The sequence below is a fragment of the Equus asinus genome, chromosome 17 (assembly GCF_041296235.1).
Source record: "Equus asinus isolate D_3611 breed Donkey chromosome 17, EquAss-T2T_v2, whole genome shotgun sequence".
NCBI classification, from domain to species: domain Eukaryota; kingdom Metazoa; phylum Chordata; class Mammalia; order Perissodactyla; family Equidae; genus Equus; species Equus asinus.
The window spans coordinates 41,265,491-41,291,232 of NC_091806.1; the positions used below are offsets into that span (position 1 = coordinate 41,265,491).

At 36.8% G+C, this 25,742-nt stretch overlaps 1 protein-coding gene across 3 annotated transcripts in view; it reads left to right on the forward strand.

Annotated features, from left to right (window-relative positions):
• Positions 1-217: 217 nt before the first annotated feature.
• The window catches only part of LOC106822087 (organic anion transporter 7-like), a 30,455-nt gene continuing 4,930 nt past the window's right edge, over positions 218-25,742 (forward strand). Inside the window, exons 1-6 of one of the 3 annotated variants that reach the window (XM_014827108.3) lie at positions 218-934; positions 1,618-1,721; positions 16,575-16,729; positions 16,832-17,000; positions 18,266-18,389; positions 24,851-24,966. In XM_014827108.3, coding sequence (XP_014682594.1) covers positions 533-934; positions 1,618-1,721; positions 16,575-16,729; positions 16,832-17,000; positions 18,266-18,389; positions 24,851-24,966 — 1,070 coding nt within the window. In that variant the 5' untranslated portion in view covers positions 218-532. The remainder of the gene's footprint in view (positions 935-1,617; positions 1,722-16,574; positions 16,730-16,831; positions 17,001-18,265; positions 18,390-24,850; positions 24,967-25,742) is intronic. The other 2 variants (XR_011495136.1, XM_070488046.1) reach the window with 2 other exon arrangements.

A 25,742-nucleotide genomic window follows, 5' to 3' on the forward strand; every position in this document is an offset into this window, starting at 1 on the left:
ATGTTTCACTTGCCTTAACTTAACTCAGGACTATTTTCATTAACACCTTTTATCAAAATCCAGCATTAAACAAGCAAAATGCTTCCTCTTCTTTTCAAAGGAAAATTAAAAAGCATTTCACTTTTGAGTCTTACCGGTTAGATTTTCTGGCAAGAAGTGCATACTATGTAACAGGTTTATTTTAGATTGTTTACTAAGATTCTGTAGGTCAAAGTCCAGTGCTGACTTCGAAGCATTGCTGAAGACAAGAAATTTTGCAAAGTACTCCTTTAACAGATTTAATTGTCAACTACTGGAAGTACATTAGCAAAATATTTCTCGCTGTAACTAAGGAAAACGGCTACCTACCCGACCCTAACACAATTTTGAGAAACAGCTTCCATGGCCCTGCTTTGGAAGAGAGACAGGATCAATTGAGTAGAAAGTGTGGTCATCACACATTTAGTGTGACGTGTGGAAGGAAGTATTTTCTCTCTAACTTTTCTAGATACAGTCATTTTGTCTCATCTTGGGGATCACTTCTTGAGCCTTCATGGCCTTTCAGGACCTCCTGTATCAAGTTGGAGGCCTGGGGAGGTTCCAGATCCTTCAGATTGTTTGCCTTTGTATTTCCAGCATTATAGTGTTCCCTCATGTGCTATTGGAGAACTTCACTGCAGCCATCCCTGGTCACCGCTGTTGGGTCCACATCCTCGACAATGACACTGTCTCTGCTAATGGCACTGGGATCCTCAGTCAAGACACCCTCCTGAGAATCTCCATCCCACTGGATTCAAACCTGAGGCCAGAAAATTGTCGTCGCTTCCTTCATCCCCAGTGGCAGCTCCTTCACCTGAATGGGACCTTCCCTAATGTGAGTGAGCTGGACACGGAGCCATGTGTGAATGGCTGGGTGTATGACCAAAGCTCCTTCTCCTCCACCATCGTGACTGAGGTAAGAAGCCCTGTAGATGTGCTCTGAGTTCATACTGTGGGTGTTTAGAGGTAGAAAAAATAATAAAGATGCTTCAAGCCTTCAGTCACTACATAGGTACTCATTCTTAAATCTTTCAGCAAATATTAATTGCTTCTTTATTAAATGCTTTACATTTAAATAAATAATAATACTAATGAATTAAAAAATAGACTACTATTGTAGTGATTTTATTCTTGAAAAGACCAAAATGTAAGCAAGTAATTTATGTAATATGTTAAAAATGTTATTCTAGGTCAGTAATGCTTACCATTTGGTTGAAAATTAGAAATATTTGGGAGGTTAATGAAAACATCCATGCTCAAACTGTACCCCAGAGCAGTCGTATAAGTGGTCTGTGATGAAATTCAGGCATGAAAAAAATTTGAAAACTCAAATAATTGCACTCTATGCCAGGTTTAAGAATGAGTTAGCATAGAGTAAAACAGAGCATTAATAAACCCCACAATTTTACAGCAGCCTTCCAGAAAAAAGCTATGTTTAACCTGAGGTCTTAATTAGAATGTCAGGTAACGTAGAAAGGGAAGCTTGAAAAGAAGATAGGGGTCTGATATACTAAAATTTGCAAGTAATCTGAAGGTGTTTCCATGGAGGGGTTATAGGCTGCTGTGGAGCTCTCCTTTGCAAGTTTCCTTCTCTTGCAGTGGGACCTGGTATGTGAATTTCAGTCACTGATCTCAGTGTCTAAATTCTTAGTCATGGCTGGAATGCTGGTGGGAGGCATCATATATGGCCATTTATCAGACAGGTGAGTGTCTCTGGATCAAAGCTGCCTTTACCCCTGGGTATTTTCATCATTTCATGAATCATTCTTTCCTCCAGAAATACATATTGCAAATTACACTGTCCTAGAGCTGCATTTGCCTCCAGTGTTCTAGAATTTCAAGTGGAGAATTAATCAGTATGGTCAGTGCTACGTTTTCAACATTGAGCTTGGTGTACAGGACACAGTAATGACACTTCCATCAAATTTGGAAGCACGTCATAAGAGCAGGTACAGAGGAGGTGTTATAACATCTGGTTTGGAAACATGAGAAAGTGTTAGCTATGGCAATGAAGAGGAAAATGTTTCATTGCATGAGATTCAGCCCGATTGAAGACACAGATATGGAAAACTGTGTGTTGCCCTTGGCCAGGGGTGCCACTTTCCTGGACCCTGTGAGCTGAATGCCTGTGGCTTCTGAGGGAGTGGTCATTATGGCTTGGTTGCCCTTGCATAATGAGTAGATTTTTCTATAAAACCTGTGGGGTATAGAGCAATGTGTCTTTGGTGGTGTGTTGAAAAATTATGCCAGGCATCTTAATTCTTGCATTTGCAAAAACAGGTTTTTAAAGGTAAGTTTTGCAATCATGTAAAGTAATTAATCTAATAACAACTGCTGTCACAGTCTGTCATGCAAGAAGTTTGGGGTATGCTATGGCTGATAGTACCTCTTCTGAAACAGATCTCTTCTCAAATCATTGCCAACAGCCAACCATGTCTCTCCTGAGGGAGGTTCCCCTTATCATTCACCAGCATAGTATTTACAGTTGTCTCAACAGAGAAATGTGAACACCAAATATATCATGGAAGTGTAACATAGAAATGAGTTTAGAGTCAGAGTGTTCATTTTCAGCAGTCCAGTAACATGGCTTTCTGTGATGGTATCATGAGAAATTATAGATAAATCAATTTTTATGTGTCATAAGGTAGTTCAATCAGGGGATGGAAAGGGTCTAGTCACAGATTACAGTGAAGAACTAGCTGAAATTGGGGGAAAGATAATCCAAGGATTTTGAATTTCATCAGAAAGCTGAGAGGAAGAACTAAAGGATTATGTGTAGGAGAGAGGCATGAACAAACTGATACTTTTAAAATAACACTGTCAGCTATTCATAATATCCAAATGCTGGAAGCAATCTAGAGTCTATCAATAATAGAATAAGATGCAGGAAATTCACATAATTAATTCATATACAGTAAAGGGAATGAACAAGCTACTCTGTGCAGTAAGATAAATGAATATCAAAACCATATAGTTGAGCAGAAGAAGCAAAATATAAGTGGTTAACAGACTAGATAATTACACTTAGGCAAAGTTCAAAAGAGGCACGCTATACTATGTTGTTGGAAGTCAGAAAATTGGTTCTTTTTAGAATTGTATTGAGTTTGTCTTGAACCTACAGAATAGTTTGGGTTAGATTATCATTTTTAACATATTGAATTTTCTGATCGGTGAACATTATGGAGCTCTCTATTACTTTAGATTTTCTTTAATTTCCTTTTTCAACATTTATAGTTTGTGGAAAGCATGTCATTTTTCCATTAAATCTATTTCTAATTAACTTAGTTTTTGAGGCTATGAAGTTGTTTTTGTAACTTTAATTTCTAATTATTCATTGCTGTTATTTAAAAATGAAATTGACTTTTATATACTGATCTTACCAACTGCCATCTTGATAAATTTATTTTTTAGTTCTTGTAGCTTTATTGTGAATTCTTTAAAGTTTTCTACAGCATTATGTTTTCATCTGCCAGTAAGGATAGTTTTACTTATTATTTTCCTATCTTTTTCCTTTTACTCTTTTCATGTTAATAGCTAGAACATTCAGTATCATGCTAATGAAAGTGGTGAGAGATGATAAAACCTTACCTTATTCTGACTTTAGGTAGAACACGTCGTACTTTTCCAACTTGATTATAATGTGAGCTATAGGATTATAGTAGATACCCTTGAAGTTGTTTAAGGAATTTTCTTCTATTTCTGGCTTTCTGAGAGTTTTATTTGAAAAGATTTTGACATACAACAAACACTGCTGAACACATATTATAGATCATCTAAGACCTGAAAGAGAGGCTTGGCTGAAACCCTTTTGGAAATTAAGACTTTCAAAAACAGCCATATATAAGGGGGAATTTAGAAAGTCATGTGTAAGGCCAGGCAAAACACATGCTCAGGAGAGACAGAAGAACATCTAAAGCTTTTACCTTATGTTGATACCTACCGACAGTGCAAGCCTAGATAAGTCTTTAAGGATTGCCCACAAAAAGATCAAATCTACAAACAGTGGGAGACCCTTGGGCAATCAAGGAAATTTCAGTCAAAACTTAGCTGAACATGAGCTAATAGTTTTGCAAAGCAGTTTGGAAAGGACTGAAAAAAAATAGACTACTAAGCCCTTCAACAATTAATAAAAGAATGAGCAAACCCTGAGGAAGACAGGATATCTGATTTCCAGAGTTAGGTCATTATGATAGTCAAATGCTCAATTTTTAATAACAACAAAAGAACCAGAAGTCATGTAAAGAAATGGAAACATGGCCCTTAAAAAGGAAAAAAAACAAAAACAAAAACCTGACAGAGACTGTTTATTAGTAATCCCAGAATTCAGACTTTCAGACAATGGCTTTAAAACAACTGTCCTAAATATGTCCATAAAGCTGAAATTGAACATGGAAAAAGAACTAAAACAACTCAAGAAAATACTGCATGAACAAAAAGAGAATATCAACAAAGTGATAGAAATTACAAAAATGGAACCAAATAGAATTTTTGGAGGTGAAAAGTATAACAAATTGACATTTTTCTCTAGAGGGATTCTTCAGCAGTTTTGAGCAGGTAGAAGAAACAGTGAACATGAAGATAGTGCAGTTGAAATTATTGAGTCTGATGAACAGACAGAAAAAAGAATGAGGGAAAGTGAACAGAGCCTAAGGGAGTCAGGGAACATCAGCAAGCAACCAACATACTAATTATGAGAGTCTCAGAAAAAGAAGAGATGAAAAAAGGGGCAGAGACATTATGTGAGAAATGATGCAGGAGACTGCCTAAATTTGATGAAAGCTATCAATCTGCAAATCCAAGAGCCTCAAGGAAATCCAAGTAGGAATAACTCAAAGAGACCCACACTGAGACTTATTATAATAAAAATGTCAAAAACCAAAATCTTTTTTTAGTTTTTGTGCTGAGGAACAATCTTCCTCTATTTTGTATGTGGGCTGCCAGCACAGCATGGACACTGATGAGTAGTGTAGGTACATGCCTGGGACCCAAACCAAGGTCACCAAAGCACAGTGCTCCAAACTTAACCACTAAGCCAACAGGGCTGGCTCAAAGAGAGAAGGTTGAAAGCAGCAAGAGAGAAGAAACTCATCACATACAAGTCATCCTCATTGAGATCATTTCTAAATTTCTCATTAGAAACTTTGGAGGCCATACGGCAGTGGGATGATATATTGAAATTGCTGAAAGAAAAAAACCCATCAAACAAGAGTTAGTTCTATATCTGGCAAAAGATCATTTAAAAATGAGTTACAAATTAAGATACTTACAGACAAACAAAAGCTGATGGAGTTCAACATCACTAGACTTACCCTACAAGAAATGCTCAAAGGAGAAATTCAGTTTGCAATTAAAGGGATTTAGACAGTAACTCAAAGAAGAAATAGATATGAGGAAAAAAATTTTCTGATAAAGATAAATATATAGGCAAATATGAAAACAAGTATTATTGCAATTTTGGTGTGTAAGTTTACTTTTTATTTTCCAAAGGATTTAAAACACAAATGCATTAAAATAATTTTAAATCTATGTTTATGTATAAAGATGTAATTTCTGATATCAATATTATAAACAGGGAGAGCATATAGTTGTATATATGTAGAGACGTTTATGCAATTGAAGTTATCAATTCAAACTAGATTGCCATAACTTTAAGATGCTATATGGTAACCACAGAGGAAATATGTATAGAATATACACAAAAGGAAAAACAAAGCATGTCACTACAAAAAAAGCAACTAAGCAAATAAGAAGTCAGCAATATAGGGAATGAAAAACAAAAATGCTATAAGACACACTGAAGATAAATAGCAAAATGGCAGAGGTAAGTTTATTTTTATCATTAATTACCTTATATGTAAATGGAAAGCACTCTCCTGTCAAAAGGCAAAGATTGGCAGAGTGGGTTAAAAAAATAGGATCCAACTATATGCAGTCTATGACAGATTCATTTTGGATCTAAAGACACAAATAAGTTGAAAAAAAAAGGATGGAAAAAGATATTTTATGTAAACAGTCACCAAAAGAACACTTGGTTGACTATTCCTAATATCAGATAAGATAGATTTTAACTCAAAAACTGTTATAAGGGACAAAGAAGGAATTCATATTTTAAGAAACTCAATTCAACAAGAATATATAACAATGATAAACATAGGTGCACAAAACAACAGAGCCCAAAACTTACGAGGTAAGCACTGACAGAGCTGATGAGTAAAATTGCCAGTTCCGTAATAACAGTCACCTGATTCAATAAACCTCTTTCAGTAATGCACAGAACCACTAGACCAAAGAACAATGAGAAACAGAAAACTTTAACACTATTAAAACAACGAGAACTTACAAAAGTATGTGGAACCCAACAATAGCAGAATACACAAAATTCTGATGTGCACGTGGAATACTCTCTGGGGTAAACCACGTTTAGGACACAAACAAGTCTCAAGTAAAGTAAGACAGACACAAAAGGACAAATATTGTATGATTCCACTCACATGATTTCACAAATTCACAGAGGAGAAAAGTAGAGCAGAGGCGACTGGAGATGAGGGGGAAGGGAGGAAAGGGAGTTACTGCTTTATTGAACACAGAATTTCTGTTGGGAATGATGAAAAAGTTTTGGCAATAGATAGTAATGATGTTTGCTGTACAATGTTGCTAGTAATGATGTTTGTGAATCTAATTAATGTCACGGGTGTATACACTTAGACATGATAAAAATGGCAAATTTTCTTTTATATATATTAAATTGCAATAAAGAACCACAAATATTAATATCAAAGGAAAAACAAATATGAACATTGATAAACACTGTATGTGGCTCAAAAAGCATAAAACAATAATTATCTGTCTTTACTGTAAATATTTGCTTACTCTGGTTTAACAGCACTCTGAGGCTCTGCGTTGATTTATTTAAAGCATTGTTTCTCTCTGTTCTTCACCTTCTATAACTTCTGTTGCTCTATCTTCAAGTTCACATAGTCTTTTTCTTGTGTCCACATGGCTACTAAATCTATACAGTGAACATTTATATCAGAAACCATACTTTCTGAGTTCTAGAATTTCTATTATTATGGTTTGTTTTGTCAATTTCTCTGCTGGGATTTCCTACTTCTCAGCTGTGATTTTCATACATTATTAAATCATATTTTATTTACATCTTTGAGGATACTTATACTACTTCCTTAAAATACTTATTAGTTAATTCAAAATTTGTCTCACTCAGGAGAAGATTTGAATTATTTCCATTCTCTTGAGAATGGATTTCATTTCTTTGGTTCTTCACAGATCAGAAAATATTGAATTATATCTTTAGTATTATAAATATTAAGTTGTGGAGACTCTGGATTCCAGTATTATTCATCAGTAATACCAATTCTTTCATTTTAGTGAGTAATACTCATGCCTGGGGTTGAACTAAAAACTTGTTTCTTATGCAACTGCCCTCAGTTCAGATCTTTGTCTTTAGCTGACCAGCTTTGAGCTTATCCTGCAAGTGTATGTTTCAGGGTCCAGTCAGGGATGTGTAGCACACACAAAGATCCTCCCTTTGCCACTTTCCATGGCTGGAAACCTCACTCTCTTCAGTGTACCCAGTCTCCCACAGTCTATCATCTGGTTCTCCAGGCTACAAGAGCGCAGGTTTTGCACACGCACTGCAATCTGTACTTACTATGTGGAATGTACCCTACTCCCGGGTATAGCCATGGAAACAGGATCTTCCTTATATTGTTCCCTATCTGCTCTCCTCTGAGGGCCCATACGCTCTCCACCACAGAGTACTTGCTTCTCTTCATTCTCCAATACACTTTCTTTGAGTAGTTGCTTTTTTGTGTTATGCACGGTTTTATACTTTTTTCTGAGGGAGTGGAGGGAAGGTTATAGAGTTAAATTCCTTTATTTCTGGAACCTGAAATGCACCCACCAAAGGATTTCAGGAGAAGTATTATGATGGAATTTTAATCTACATTATTAGTATTTCGTTGATAACTAACTGAGGGAGCAAAACTGGTGTGGGGATATCATTTAAGAGACTATCAAATATCTCTAAGGAAAAATGGTGGGAATTTTAATTAGGAAGTGGACCATGGAAATGGTAACAAGGAGTTGCATTAGGAAGCTATCTGTAGAATGCAATAAATTTTCCTAAACGTTTCAAATTTTTCAGAAGAAGCCTTTGATACAGCAAATAAAAGATCAAGGATCTTATCTATATCTTCAGCCCAAGAAAATGGATGAATGTTGATACCATTAAATAAGATGAGGGAAGACAGGAAAAGGAAACTACCTGGAGGAGAAAGTCCAGACTTCAGTTTTGGACATAATAAATTGGAAGTGCCTATTGGTCATGCAGCAGGAGATGTCAAGTTGGGGAAAGCAGTACTAAGAATATTTACCTGCTTGAAAACAACTTACCCCAAATATAACGTCTACCAGGCTGATATTCAGCTCATAAATACCAAGCATCCTAAATATTCACCATCTCCCCATGACCCATCCACTAAAGGGGAGCTATGTGGCCCAGCAGGCAACTTTATGTGAACACTTCAAGTGTTAAGGCCAATGTCCATTATTAATGATAAGTGACCCTCATATATTGATTATTAAAAATTTGGAATATCCCTTCTTCCCATTAGAATGTCCTTCTCCGCCAAAATTAAAAAATTTGCAGTCTCATACTTTTCTCAGGAGGACTCCTTCCTTAAAAAAGTTGAATATCTTAATTTCCAGTTGTAAATAAAACAACTAAAATCTTCATGGTTTGAATTTCTCAAACAAACCAGACCTCACCTTTGCTCCATTTGAGGGGCAAGATTCATGCTGGTGCCTTTGTAGAAACAAGTTATAAAAACTCTTGGTGAGGGTGACACAGGGTACAGGCATGGACTTCTGGTACTCAGACAGCTACTTTAGTAATCACAGTCTTGTGCCAATTGAACACGAATCTGAGCTTAGACAAAGCTGCTCAGCATCAGTTCCTAGAATCCCTTCCCTTTGCACACCCAATGCTATAGCCCAACTTTCCTTAAGTCTTGAGTGACCAGTCATCTCATGTGCCTGGGCACACTACACTTAATTGTGAATAACTTCCCTTTTTGGTCTCAAAGTACCCCATTGAGGATGAAAATTCTATGGTAACTCTACTTATTCATGATGGAAAGAAAAGAGGACTCCTATATTTCAGAAGTTGGAGAAAGGCAATCATTGCTACAGCACTCAAGCCTTTTGATAATGAAGTTATTATGAACCCTTATCTAGGCCACTGACTTTGAGAATATATAGAATTTCATCACATTCTTTTCTGCTTAGCCTCTTTCAGGATCATAGAAGTATTAAATAATTGGGGTAAAGAGGAGGAAGTGATAAGTCATACTCACTGTCTTAGAGTAGAAACTGTTTATTGGTGGCTCTTTGCATAATGTCAGTAACAAAAAGCCTTCCCTATTCCTACTACATATTAAGAGGACTCTCGAGATGTTACTTCTTCCCAGCTTGATCTATAGATTCAATGCAATCAAAACCAAAATCCCAGAAAATTATTATGTGGATATCAACGACTAATTCTAAAGTTAATATGGAGACGCAGAAGACCCAGAATTGCCAACAGAATATTGAAGATGAAGAACAAAGTTGGAAGACTGACATTACCTGACTTCAAGACTTACTATAAAGCTACAGTGATCAAGACAGTGTGGTATTGGTGAAAGAATGGAAGAGTATAGAGTGCTCTGAAATAGACCCACATAAATAGAATCAATTGATGTTTGACAAAGGAGCAGAGGAATACAATGGAACAAAGATAGTCTTATTGACAAATGGTAGTATAACAATTAGACATAAATGTGCAAAAAAGTGCATTTAGACAGAGACCTTACACCCTACACCAAATGAATTCAAAATGGATCACAAAACTAAATGTAAAACATAACACTATAAAACTGCAGGAAGATAGCATAAGAGACAATCTAGGTAACCTTGAGTTTGATGATGACTTCTTAGATACAACACCAAAGGTATAGTCCATGAAAGAAGAAAATGATAAGCTGGACTTCATTAAAATCAAATTTTCTGCTCTACAAAAGACACTGTCAAGAGAATGAAGAGACAAACCACAGACTGGGAAAAAATATTTCCAAAAAATGTATCTGATAAAGAATTTTTAGGTAAAAAATACAAACTCAACAATAAAAAAACCCAAAACAAATAGCCCGATTAAAAAAGAGGCCAAAGACCTTAATAGAGACCTCATCAAAGAAGATATATGGATGGCGATGAAACACACGAAAAGATCCTCCATCTCATATGTCATCACAGAAATGCAAATTAAAAGAGCTATGAGACACTGCCACATACCTATTAGAAAGGTCAAAATCCAGAACGCTGAAAGCACCAAATGTTGAGAATGTGGAGCAACAAGAACTCTAATTCATTGCTGTAGGGAATGCAAAATGGTGTAGCTACTTTAGAAGACAGTTTAGTGGTTTCTTACAATACTAAACCTACTCTTATGAAATGATCTAGCAGTTATGCTTCTTGGTATTTACCCAAAGTAAAAGAGTTGAAAAGTGATGTGCACACAAAAACCTGCACATGGATGTTTATAGCAGCTTTATTTATAATTGATAAAGCTTGGAAGCAACCGAGATGTCCTTCAGTAGGTGAATGGATACATAAACTGTGGTTCTTCAGACAATGGAATATTATTCAGCGCTAAAAAGAAATGAGCTATCAAGCCATGAAAAGACATGGAGGAAATTTAAATTCGTGTTACAAAGTGAAAGAAGCCAATCAGAAAAGGCTACATACTGTACACTTCCAACTGTATGACATTTTAGAAAAGGCAAAACTAAGGAGTCAGTGAAAAGATCAGTGGATGCCGGGGGTTTGGGTGGAGGGTGGGAAGAATGAATAGGCACACATGGGAGATTTTTATGGCAGGGAAAATACTCTGTATTATACTATATTGGTGGATACATTATACATTATACATTTGTCCAAACCCATAGAATGTACAACACCAAGAGTTAACCCTAATGTAAACTATGGACTCTGGATTATTATGACATATCAGTGTAGGTTTGTCAGTTCAACAAATGGACCACTCTGGTGGGGGATATGGTAATGGGGGAGGTTATGCATGTGGGGGTGGACGGAAAGGAGGTGTATGGGAAACCTCTGTGTCTTCTGCTCAGTTTTGCTGTGAACCTAAAACTGCTCTAAAAAATAGTCTATTTAAAAAAGGATTCTCAAAGACATCGGCAAAGAAAATGCAAATATATTTTTTACATTTTTAACCTTTTGTTATTTTTCTGACCAAAAATGTGCCATGTAAAAATTAGAATATAGATAAAAATTTAAAATACATTTTAAATTGTCCTTAGTTCATACTCTATAAGACAACCAACCTGGATATTTCAAAAAGATAATATCATGAAAAAAAATAAGTGGAGTGATCATTCTAGATTTAAAAAGACTAATAAAACATAACAGAAAAATGCAATGTGTAAACCCCAACTATATCATGAATGGAATAAAGAAAAATAACAACTAGAAAGAGATTTTTTTGGACCTTTGTGGTAATTTGAATATGGTCTAATAGCTGATATGAAGGAATTATTGTTAGCATTCTTAGGTGTGATACCGGAATTGTAATAATATTGGAAACTATCCTTATTCTTAATACATCATGTTTAAAACTTTAGGAGGGACGTGTCATATGACTTCTAAATGCCTTTCAAATGATTCAACAACAACAAAACACAAAAAGAGTGTGTATGTTTTTGTCTATACAAAGAAATACCTACAATGCAGCAAAATGATATCTAGTGGTGAATCCAATTGAGGTTTTTACCAGGACTCACTACAGTATTCATTTAAATTGCCTTTCACATTTGAAAATTTTCAAAATAAAGGCATAAAGATACTTGCACCCCTACGTTCATTGCAGCATTATACACAATAGCCAAGACTTGGAAGCAACATAGGCACCCATCAAGGGACGAATGGATAAAGAGAATGTGGTATTTATACACGATGGACTACTACTCAGCCATAAGAAATGATGAAATCCGGCCATTTGTGACAACATGGATGGACCTTGAGGGTATTATGCTGAGTGAAATAAGTCAGAGGGAGAAAGTCAAATACCATATGATCTCAATCATAAATAGAAGATAAAAACGACAAAAAAACACATAGCATTGGAGATTGGATTGGTGGTTACCATAGGGGAAGGGGGGAGAGGGGAGGGCAAAAGGGGTGATTAAGCTCACACATGAGTGGATGGACTATAATTAGTTTTAGGGTGGTGAGCATGATGTAATCTACACAGAATTCGAAATATGATGTACATCCAAAAATAAATAAATTAATTAATTAAAATTAAAAACAAGATAAGAGTGGTTGGGAATAAATCCACCCACTGCGAGCCAACATTAACATCATTTTGATATATCTAGATACATCGCAAATACACGTTTTAAGTAAAATTGGGATATGTGTGATATGTGTATAATGGTATAACCTCTTTTGACACATTCATTTACAGATATATATTACATTTTCTTTTCAAGTAAAATATTTTTTCAAATAAATTTGGTAACATATATAAAAAGAAATAAACACAAACCTTCTCTAGTTATCTTTTTTAAACATCATTATAATCACAGCATTATTGTATTAATCAAGGTAATCGGTTGCAGTAAAAAAAATCCAGAATCATAATTGGTTACCTGAATAAGAGAATGATTCTCACTGATGTCATAACTTGGTGTCAATCAAGGAGCCATCCAGGCTCCCATCTTCTAGGCAATGAATCAGGAAACAGCTCCTTCCATTAGGTGACTTTTTCATCAACAAGTTCTTTGTTTCCAGCCATGTTGTCAAATGGAATGTGTAGAATCAAAATAAATCTTATATGGACTGGCCTGAAAGTGGCCTATGTCACTTCTGTCCACAGTCCATGGTCAACTCAAAGATATATAGACCCTACTTAATTATAAGACTGGGAAGGACAGTCTTCCTCTGTGTCCAGAAAAAAAGAGAAGGAATGGGGGCTGGCCCCGTGGCCGAGTGGTTAAGTTCACGCGCTCCGCTGCAGGCGGCCCAGTGTTTCGTTGGTTCGAGTCCTGGGCGCGGACATGGCACTGCTCATCAGACCACGCTGAGGCAGCGTCCCACATGCCACAACTAGAAGAACCCACACCGAAGAATACACAACTATGTACTGGGGGGCTTTGGGGAGAAAAAGGAAAAAAATAAAATCTTTAAAAAAAAAAAAAAAAAGAGAAGGAATGGTGAGCATCTAGCCAGCAAAAATTAATAATGAAACAAATAGACAATCAATAAGAAAACAGAGAATTTGAACAATACTAAGGACCAAATGGACCTAACAGACACGTGCAGAACATTAATCCAACAGCAGGAAAACACACATTCTTCTCAAGTGCACATGGAACATTTTCTAGGATAGACTATATGTTAGGCCACAAAACAAGTCTTAGAAAATTCAAGAAGATTGAAAGCATCTTCTCTGACCACAATGGTGTGAAACTAGAAATCAAAACAGGAGAAAAACTGGAAAACTCACAAATACACGGAAAATAAGCAATACTCTCCCAAACAACCAATGGGTCAAAGAAGAAATTAAAGGGGAAATAAAAAGTTTCTTGAGAGAAATGAAAATGGAAACACAACATAGTAAAATTTATGGGATGCAACAAAAGCAGTTCTAAGAGAGAAGTTCATAGTAATAAATGCCTACATTAAGATACAAGAAAGATTTCAAATAAAAAACCTAAGTCAATGCCTCAAGGGACTAGAAAAAGAAAAAAATTAAGCACAAACTTAGCAGAAGGAAGGAAATAATAAATGAACTAGAGAACAGGAAAGCAATAAAAAAATTAACAAAATTAAGCATTGGTTCTTTGAAAAGATAAACAAAATTGACATACCTTTAGCTACAGTAACCAAGGGAAAAACGAGAGGGCCAAAATCAACAAAATTTTAAATGAAAGAGGAAACATTACAACTGATACCACAGAAATACATGAGCGCACTATAAACAGCCGTACGCCAAAAACTGGACAAAAAAGATGAAATGGAAAAATTCCTAGAACAAAACAACCTACCCAGACCGAATCAGGAAGAAATAGAAAATCTGAACAGATCAATTATTAGTAAGGAGATTGAATCAGTAATCAATACTCTATGAACAAAGAAAACCCCAGAACCAGGTGGCTTCTCTGCTGATTTTACGAAACATTTAAAGAAAAATTAACACCAATGCTTTTCACACTCTTCCAGAGAACCAAAGAGGAGGGAAATTTCTAAAGTCATTTTATGAGGCCAGCATTACCCTGATACCAAAACTAGAAAAGAACAATACAAGAAAAGAAAACTAGAGGAGTGACATCAGCCTCATGGCAGTGTGAGTTCTTCCCTTTGTCTCTCCCCTCTAAGGTGTAAGCAGTAGGACATCTACCGGCCAACAAAGGACTCCCTACAGAGCACATCAGAATGTCTGAGAGATCCATGCATCTGTATGTCTGAAGGTAGGTGGTCTGGAACTCCAGGAGGCAGGGGAACCAGAGGAGCAGCCCCTCCTTCTCCAGTGGTGATGGTGATCCAAAATGCAGAGCACCCTGGCAGAGGCAGTAGTGCTCTGACCTGAGGTTCAAAAATTGCAATGACATCAGAGACCAGAGGCTGCAGGAGCAGCAAGAACACACATGGCTTACCCTTTGCCCTCCCTTAGTACTCGCAGGGGGCGCTCACCATCTGAGGCTTCAGTACGCACAGCAGTGCTGATGGCCCAGCTCCCTCCCTCTTCCCCAGAGGTAGCAAACCAAAATGTGGAAACCCCTAGCAGAGGCAATGGTCTCCTGATCTGAGGTTTCAGAAAGCACACCAGCACTGGAGGTAGAGTCTGTAGGAGCAGTAGCAGCACTCATGGCTGAGCCCCTCCCACTCTCCCAGCAGAGGCAGGTAACACTTGAGACATGAGGCTTCACAAACCACAGCAGAATCTATGACTCGGCCCCCAGCTTTGGCACCAGTGACAGCAGCCCTACCAGCAGCAGGTGATGTATACAAGACCCTGGGTCCCCGGCAGTGGTTGCAACACCTGTTAGCACAGCCCCCCAGCAGTGGTGCTGTCAGCACAACCAGATAACCCAGGAGAAGCAGTAACCCAAGTGGTGCATGGGAAAGCAGCACCTGAACCCAGGGAGAACCCAAAGAAAGCCAGTAGGGGAACATAAGGCCCAAGAGATCCCAGAAGCAGTGAGGTGCTCACAGCCTGGTGACTCAGGTGGCAACACCCGAGAATGAAGCCACATCATAAGCAGCAAGGCATATGCAGAACAAGGAGGGTACTGATTGCCTGGGGCACAAGCAGTGATGGGTGGGAAGTGCAGAATCTCAGATACAACCAGAAGCATATCAGAATCAAAGTAACCAAAGCCTTACCCAAGTAAGAAAGGTGTGTACTACCACACATGCACTGGCAGAGGATCAACTCATCAAGCACCGTGAATAATTGCAGCAGCAACATGGTAGAACAGAAACAAAATGACAACTCTCCAGAAACCCAACTTGAAGTCACAGAAGATTGCAATCTAACTGATGGAGAATTCCAAACAGCTGTCATGAAGAAACTCAATGAGTACAAGAAAACTCAAAAAGTTCAAAGAGCTCAGCAGTAAAACTATTGAAAATGGAGTACTTCACGAAAGAGATTGAAGTTCTAAGAAAAAAAAATCTGGAGATGAAGAATACAATTAATGAATTGAAAAATAAACTAAAAGGCATTGGAAATAGAGCAGACCATGTGGAAAAGAGAATTAGTGAGCTCAAAGATAGAAATCTAGAAATGATTCAGGTGGAAGAGCAGAGAGAAATAAGATTTTTTAAAAGTGAAGAAATTCTATGAGAAGTATCCAAATCAACTGGAAAGGCAAGATAGGAATAATAAGAATACACATTTTTCTTGGGTGCACATGGAATATTCTCTGGCATAGATCATAGCTTAGGTCACAAAAAAACTCTTAGAAAATTTAAGAAGATTGAAATCATATCAAGTATCTGTTCTGACCAAAATGGTATGAAACTGGAAATCAATAACAGAAGGAGACTTTTCACATAACTTTAGCCTTAGCCTGCAAGACCCTAGAGTCCCAAGTAGAGATTAAGATCCATTGCATTCTAGACACTACACAGACTTTCTACCATGCTAAATGAATGTCGTAGTACAAGGAATATTTATGATCTATTAATATTTCCAGTATTGCAGCCTGTCTTATTTTGTTCCAATTGGTGTCAAAGATCTACTGGTAAAAGATTAGATAAGAAGCTTTTTTGTACTTAGTATCTGTTTACAAACAGGGAGAGCTGCTTCTGAGAGGATCTACTGTTGATTATCTGTTGATTCTTTAAGGCATTAAGTGCAAAGTTTCACCTGTGAAAACGTTCCCTAAATTTCAAAATGTGCCTCCTATTTCACATTTACTTTTACAATAGGTTGTTTTTGTTCTCTAATCTAACACCTACCTGTTTCTCAGGTTCGGCAGGAGGTTAATACTCAGCTGGTGTTTGCTCCAGTTAGCCATTGCTGACACCTGTGCAGCCTTTGCTCCCACCTTCCTCATTTACTGCGCACTACGCTTCTTGGCTGGCCTTTCTCTCATAAGCATCCTGGTAAATAGTAATATGCTCAGTAAGTCAACACTTTTGATCGTGTACATTTTCCAAGCCTTGACTTTGATTTTGACATTCCACTTTTGTGTAAAGTCAATATCTCGTTTGTGTTTTCTTTCAGTTGTAGAATGGACATTGGCCCGATTCCAAGCATTGGGAATGACACTGACAGGTTGTTCCTATAGTGTTGGACAGATAATATTAGGAGGACTGGCTTATGCCATTAGAGACTGGCGCACCCTCCAGCTGGTGTTTTCTGTGCCTGTATTTGCCATCCTTCTGTCTTCAAGGTATAAGCTCTCTCTCGGTTTTAGAGGATCCTGGAATGAAAGATGCATGCAACCAGGACACATGGATCTTTTTGGTCCTTGGTCAATATTTGAGCTTGTGCTCTACTAATCTGTGTAATTCCAGAAGCTGAGCAATCAGGGTTGGCAGATAACATCGTGGACATTAAATTAAATTTGAATTTCAGATAAACAACACATATTTTTGTATAATAACATAGCAAATGTTATATGGCATATAGTTACACTGAAAATTATTCATGGTTTGTGTGAAATTTCTATTTATCTGAGAGTTCTGTATTTTTATGTGCTAGGAGGATAAAATACAGAATGCCTCATTGAATTCAAATTTTGGATAAATAGCAAATAATATTTTAGCATAAGTATGTCCCAAATATTGCATAAATACTGCATAAAACATACTAAAAAGTGATTTGCTGTTTATTTGAATACAAATTTAACTAGGCACAGGGAATTTTTAGTTTACAAAATTGGCACTTCTCCTGAATAAGAGGGGAGTCAACATGACTCCACGCCTGTGTTCCCAGCAGACGAAGTGTTTTTGTACTTATGGTACCGGAGAAGGTAAATTTATTTTCTGGCCTAAACGAACTGTGGTACTTATTAGATAGGATGGAAAGGCACCTGCAGGAAAGGAAAAACTTCCTTCTAAGCCTCTTAGATTCTCTGGATGGCTTAAGAACTAAACTGACATAAGACATCAACAGGAGAAACACACACAAATTTATTTACTGTTTTTACATGTACACATGAGTCTTCAGAGGGAAAACAAAGATTCAAAAAGCCATTGGGTCCAAAGACTTATATACATTTTTACACACACAAAAAAACCTTGGAGACGTGACAAGACAAAGTAGCTTGGGCATGGGGCATTATTTTGTGGGACAATTACTAGGAAATATGTGGGGCAACTAAGAGAAAATAAGAGTTATTTTACTAAGTTTGTTTATACAAGTCCATTTCAGTGCCAACCCCTAGTCTCTGGTGATAAGAATGTTCTTCTCTTCCTGGCACTGGATGGGCATCTTTAATAAGGGAAATTTTAGGACCTACTTGTAGCTAGAAAGGGAGACTTCAGAGAGATCTTCCTGCATCTGCAGTTTCTCAAGTGCCTTCAGCTCAAAATTATCAATATGTTAAAGCAGCAAATTTTGAGTGGCATATTCCAAACTCCTGCACATCTCTGGACAAAGGTTACGTGAAAAACGGGCAAGTGAGAGTTAACTGCACTTCTCCTCTTTCCTCAGGTGGCTGGCAGAGTCGGCTCGGTGGCTTATTATCACCAACAAACCTGAGGAGGCCTTAAATAAACTTAGAAAAGCAGCACACAGAAATGGAAGGAAGAATGTTGCAGACACCCTAACTCTGGAGGTGAGGAGGATGGGAGCTGGATATGGGATGTAGGGAAGATGTGACCTACATCTAGATTAGTCAATACCCATGAGAGGAATTGAAGGTAAGATCTCAGGAGTGGTTATGGGTCTTCTAACCTCACTGTCCTGGTTCTCAATGAGTGTCAACATCGTTTAGGTTAACCTAAGGAAAAGACATGCTGTTGATGAAGGTACTGGATACATATTTTACTCAATGGGGGCAGAGAGCACTGAATATTAACAATTATAAAGATTGTAGACTCACCAAGAAAAAAGAAAGAAGGCTCAAGTAAATGAAATCAGAAAAGAGAAAGGAGAAATTACAACAGATACAAGGAAATAAAAAGAACTGTAAGAGAAAACTATGAAAAACTTTATGCAAAAAATATTGGATAATCTAGAAGAAATGGATAAATTCTTAGACTTATACAACCTTCCAAAATTGAATCAAAAAGAATAGAGGATCTAAACAGATGGATCACCAGTAAGGAGATCAAAACAGTGATTAAAAACCTCCCAAAAAACAAAAGTCCAGGACCAGGTGGCTTCCTTGGCAAATTATACCAAATATTCACAGAAGATTTAATACCTATCCCTCTCACTCTTCCAAAAAATGAAGAGGAGGGGAGGCTTCCTAACTTAGTGTATGAGGAAAAACTTACCCTGACACCAAAACCAGACAAGAACAAAACCAAAAAAGAAAATTACAGGCCAATATCACTGATGAACATAGATGTGAAAATCATCAACAAAATATTAGTGAATCGAATACAAAAAAATACATTAAAAGGATCATACGCCATGATCAAGTGGGATTTATTCCAGAGACACAAGGATAGTGCAAAATCTATGTTCGATGAACATTAACAAAAAGAAGAATAAAAAACACATGATCATCTCAATAGATGCAGAGAAAGTATTCAACAAGATACAGCATCTATTTATGATAAAAAAATTCTAGATAAATGGGTATAAAAAGACAGTGTCTCAACTGTCATAGAAAACCTTAAAGAAATCCACAAAAAACTATTAGAAATTATTGACAAAAACAATAACATTGCAGGGTACAAAATCAATGTTCAAAAATCAGTTGCATTTCTATACACTAACAACGAAGTAGCAGAAAGGGAAATCAAAAATACAATTCCATTTACAATCACCACAAAAAGAATAGTATACCTAGGAATAAATTCAACCAAGGAGGTGAAAGACTGGTACCCTGAAACCTATAAAACCTTGTTGAAAGAAATCGAGGAACATGTGAAGAAGTGGAAAGATATTCCATGCTCATGTATTGGAAGAATTAACACACTGAAAACATCCATTCTTCCTAAATCAATCAACAGATTCAATGCAATTCCTATCAAAGTCCCAAAAACATTTTTCATGGAAATGGAACAAAGATCCTAAAATTTACATGGAACAAAATATCCCAAATAAATAGCCAAGGCAACCCTGAGAAGAAAGAACAAAGAGGGGAGGTATCACAATCCCTGATTTCAAAATATACTACAAAGCTATAGTAATCAAAAGACTCTGGTACCGGCAGAAAAACACACATGCACAGATGAATGGAACAGAATTGAGAGGCCAGACATAAACGTACACGTCTATGGTTAGCTAATTTTTGACAAAGGAGCCAAGAACTTACAATGGAGAAAGAAATTCTATTGAATAAAAGGTGTTTGGAAAACTGAAAAGCCACATGCAAAAGAATGAAAGCAGACCATTATCTTAGACAATACATAAAAATTAACTCAAAATGGATTAAAGACTTGAATGTAAGGCCTGAAACCATAAAACTCATAAAAGAAAATATAGCTGGTACGCTCTTTGACATGAGTTTTAGCACTATCTCTTTGAATATCATGTCTCCTCAGGCAAGGGAAACAAATGAAAAAATGAACAAGTGTGATTACATCCATCTAAAAACCTTCTTTGCAGCAAAGAAAATCATCAACAACAAAAAAAAGAAAACCCAACAATTGAGAGAGGATAGTCACAAATCATATATCTGATAACGGATTAATATCCAAAATATATAAAGACTCATACAACTCGACAACAGAAAAACAAACAGCCTAGTTAAAAAATAGGCAGAGGATCTGAACAGATATTTTCCCAAATAACATATACAGATGGCCGTGAGGCACAGGAAAAGATGTACAATACCACTAGTTATTAGGGAAATGCAAATCAAAACCATATTGAGATATCACCTCACACCTGTCAGAATGGCTATTATTAAAAAGATGAAAAGAGCTAGTATTGGTCAAGATGTGGAGAAAAGGGAACTCTCATATACTGCTGGTAGGAATGCAAACTGGTGCAGCCACTATGGAAAACAGTATGGAGATTTTTCAAAAAATCAAGAATAGAACTACCGTATGATCCAGTTATTCCACTTCTGGGTATTTATCCAAAAAACATGAAAACACTAATTTGAAAAGATATATGCATCCCCATGTTCATTGCAGCATTGTTCATAATGGCCGAGACTTGGAAACAATCTAAGTGCCCATCAAGGGAAGAATGGATAAAGATGTTGCATATATGAATATTATGGAGGACTACTCATCCATAAAAAAATGAAATCTTGCCATTTACAACCACATGGATGGACTTTGAGGGCATTATGCTAAGCAAAATAAGTCAGACAGAGAAAGCCGAATACCATATGATTTCACTGGAAGATAAAACAACAACAACAAACACATAGACACAGAGGACAGATTGGTGGTTACCAGAGGGAAAGGGGGAAGGGAGGAGGGCAAAAAGAGTAAAAGGGCACAAGGGTATGGTGATGGATGGCAATTAGACTTGGGTAGTGAATGTGGTGTAGTCTACAAAGAAGTCAAAATATAGTGATATACACCTGAAACTTACATAATGTTATACACCAAAGTTACCTCAAAAATTAAGTAAATGAAAATAATTATTTAAAAGAAGCTTGTATATTGGTCTCACCCTGTGTAAGAGAAAGTAATAAAAACTAATCCATTCCCTTCCAGTTAATGTTCTGATGGCCATTTTTCAGGACAGTAACACCAGTAGAAGGATTAGTGACCACGCGGAATAGAGGATAAGGAGGTTCTCCTATTTGTTCATTCACCCATTCACTTTCTTTCATGGTGTAGTTAGTAAGTGCCTACCTGTGGCCAGTTTTGTTCCATCCCTGGAAATATGGCAGTGACCACAAAAGTCCAAATCCACGTTGTGTGGAATTTGCATTCTCCTTATTACACGTTCCAAGAACATGACTGAGTGGGAATGCTTCAGAGAAGTCTTTCCTTTTCTTCTTTTCCATCCCAGGTATGGAAGGCAAATATTGCTGTGCATGATTAGTTAAATCATTCTTCATGTCATGCACATATATAAACTATTTATTGAAAAATTATGTAGTGCCAGGCATGATGCCGGTTCGTGAATATCGGAATCAATCCCAGCCTTCAAAGAGCTTTCACATTAATGTGAGAGAGAGAGAAATTCATAGACATTTTTAAGTTCAAAGGTTTACAGTGATAACAGAATGTAAAGAATTCTAACGGAGATAAGGAAAAAAAGTCCATCCTTCTTTTATTAATAAAGGAGAGGATTAGAAGCTTGCCACTCAAAAAGAAGGAATAAAACACTTCTGGAAACATGTACAATGGCACAACTGATGGAAGATATTATAGTCCTGGAAAAATCAGAGGTCCTTTAGAAGATTTCAGATAATGCTCCTGAGAATTCAGATCCCACTGAAGATGGCTGGAAGGAATCAGGTTTCCCCAGAGGTGAAGCATTACACAGACAATAGCACTGAGCGTTCCTGATATGATGGGGAGAACATTGGCTTGTGCCTTAAAAAAAAAAAAAAAAAAAAAAAAAGGATGAAGGTGGACATTGAAATTTAGGTGGAGCTCTATGGCAGTTCAATACTGTGTCAATATATGCCTAAATTATACAAAATACTTTTGGACCAACTAACATCTCAGGAATTATCTTTGCTTCCACGCCCTTACCTAGTATTTTGCCTACCAGATTGGCCCAATCCAGAGAAGGAAACCTTAAATATTTACAAGGGTCAGGCAGATACAAAAGTAAGTGATACTGAAAGCAGGAAAAAGTGAGTGATACTGAAATCAGGAAAAAAACAATGCATAATCAAGGTGAATGGCAACTGACAATTACCTTACTGCCAGGTGGAAGAAAAAGAGCATGGCAAGAGCAGCAGTTAAAATGTGGTTTACACAAAGGATTCTCTTCATGAATGGGTAGCTAATACGCCTTCATTTGATTTTTTTTGTTCTGTAAAGATAATGCAGAAATTTGTGGTCTTAGTTTTGTTTTAACCTCCATCTGATTGATTGCCAAACACACCTGCTTCAGATAATTCTTCTAATGTAAAGCTGCTCCACTTTATATCAATACAAATCTGTTGATTACTCCAGATCTCTGGGAAGGGTGGCCTTTCATTTCTCTAAATTCCCTTCATCATGACATTTTCTCTAATGAGCTACATGGTATTGTTTCATTTATAAAGACGGGATGAGACTGGAGCTAAAATTATTTGAATAATTAAAAAGTCAATAACTGACTGAGCTGTGCTGGATGTAATTCCATACACACATTTGTGACCTGGTGTATGCCTTGGAAATCCTTGTGAGAGAGGTATTATTTTTTCTACTATTTCTTCTCCTGATCTTGATTTTTTTACATTTCCTTCTTCCTTTTTGTTTGAGGTATAATAGACATTTAACATTATATTAGTTTCAGGTGTACAACATAACAATTCAATATTTGTATATATTGTAAAATGATGGCCACAATAAGTTTAGTTATGACCCATCAACATAAATAGTTATAAAATGTGTTTTTCTTATTATGAGAACTCTTAATATCTACTGTCTTAGAACTTTCAAATATACAATTCAATATTATGAACTATAGTTGCCATGCTGTACACTGCATCCCCATGACTTATATATTTTATAACTGAAAGTTTATACCTTTGATCCCCTTCACCCATTTTGCCTATCCCCTCATTCTCCACATCTGGCAACCACCAATCTGTTCTCTCTATCTATGAGCTTGTTGTTTTAGATTCCAAATATAATTGAGATCATACAGCATTTGTCTTTCTCTGTCTGACTTATTTTGCTCAGTATAATGTCCTCAAGGTCCATCCATTTTATCTCAAATAGCAAGATTTCTCTTTTAGGGCTGAATAATATATATATATAACGTTATCCATTCATCCATAGATGAACACAGGTTGTTTCCATATCTTGGCTGTTGTAAATAATGCTGTGATGAACATGGGGGTGCATATATCTTTTGAAGTTCCTGTTTACCTTTTCTTCAGATAAATACCCCAAAGTGGAATTGCTGGACCACATATTAGTTTTATTTTTAATTTTTTGGGGAACTTCCATACTGTTTTCCATAGTGGCTGCACTAATTTACATTCCCCCCAACAGCGCACAGGGGCTCCCTTTTCTCTGCGTCTTCATCAACACTGGTTATTTCTTGTCTTTTTGAGGGTAGCCGTTGTAACACATGTGAGGTAACATCTCATTGCGGCTTTGATCTGCATTTCCCTAATGGTTAGTGATTTTGAGCACCTTTGCATATACCTGTTGTCCCTCTGTATGTTTTCTTTGGAAAAATGCCTATTCAGATCCTGTGCTCATTTTTAATCTGTTTGGTTTTTTGCTCTTGAGTTGTATGAGCTCTGTATATATTTTGCAGATTAACCTCTTATCAGACATATGATTTGCAAATATTTTCTCCCATTTGGCAGCTTGCCACATCTTCTTATTCTTATTCATCTTTTTAATGACAAGGAAATTGAGGCTTAGAGATGTCCTGTTTCCTTCCTCAAGGTATATGCCTAGCATGTGGCAGAGCCATTGTATAATGTCAGATTATAAAGTCTGGGTATAAATCATACAACATCAAGATCTCCCCTGAATTCATCTTCAGATGTAATTCTAGCCATCTCATGCATAGAGGCACAACATATGCCAAGATTTCTCTGAACAACACTGACCCAAGAACCAGAATAAAGGCTCTCAGAAAATTATTCTCCTCTCTGAAAAAAACATTTTCTACTGAGAGCAGCCAGCTGAGAACACCTTTCATGCCCTTCTGGTATAAATGAAGCTGTGGACCGTTATCCAAGCCACTCTTCATTTAGTCCCCATCCTGATCTAAATCCCTAACCTACATACATGTTTTGATGTCCTTCAGCCAAATTGAGTCTCATGTTAAAATGTCCTTGTTGCTGCATAATTTCCCTTAGGCCCCTCTAACTCCCTAATTAACCTTTCATACCACTTTTACACCTGTCATTGCATCTTCCATGGCTGTAGTTTCCAAAGGACAAAAAGAGAAATCATCTATCTCGTCTTCTGTTGGGGGTTCACAATATCTACCATTTTGTGACAACTAAACAGTTTGCTGTTGTTGTTGAAGGTTTTGAGATCCACCACGCAGGAGGAGCTGGAGGCAGCACAGAACAAACCTCCTGTGTATGACTTGTTCCGCACACGCAACCTGCGTAAAAGGATCTGTGTACTGTCCTTTATGAGGTAGGCTTCACACAGTGCGTGAGGAACTTTAAATAGTGGAGACAGGATTCTACTTCTTATTTCAAAAATATAACATGCTGTAGGGACAGACTTGAGATAAAACAAGAGAAAGCAATAAAGATAATTGCTATGTCTGGAGGTAGTGAAATTGTTGTGAAAAGACCAACATAGAACTAACTGTACAGTTAGGAGTTTTGTTATCACATCACTCTACCAGGCTTATCATTGGAGATGAGGTTGAGAACTTCAGTCATGGCACAGAGTTTGACTTTAAGTTTCTTCACTTGTTTGTTTTCATATTAATTGAGAGAAAATTACAAACAGCAAAGTGCTGAAATATATGAAGCTCAATGAATGTTTCCATATGTGAGTATATAACCATCACTCAGATCAGGATACAGAAAACTCTAAAACCCTAGGAGGCCTCCCTCAAGTATCCTTCACAAAAACACTCTCTACCTCCCAAAAAAACTAAGCAAAAATTATAAGCTCCATTATCATATCATTATTTTATGATAATTATTAAATCATTAACTTGCAGGGAACTTGCATATAAAATATACCCAATGTTTATTTTAATCATGTATGGTAAGACACACAGACTCAGGAATGATTGTCATGAAGGAACTTTATACCACAGATCCCTAGAAAGAGGAGGCATGAAACAGCACACAGGGCCATTCAGGGAGGCAGCAGGGTCAGTTAGAAGGCCAAAGAGAGAAGGAAAGAAAGAGCATGGATAAGAGACTTTATTGGCTTTTTTTGTTGGAAGGAAT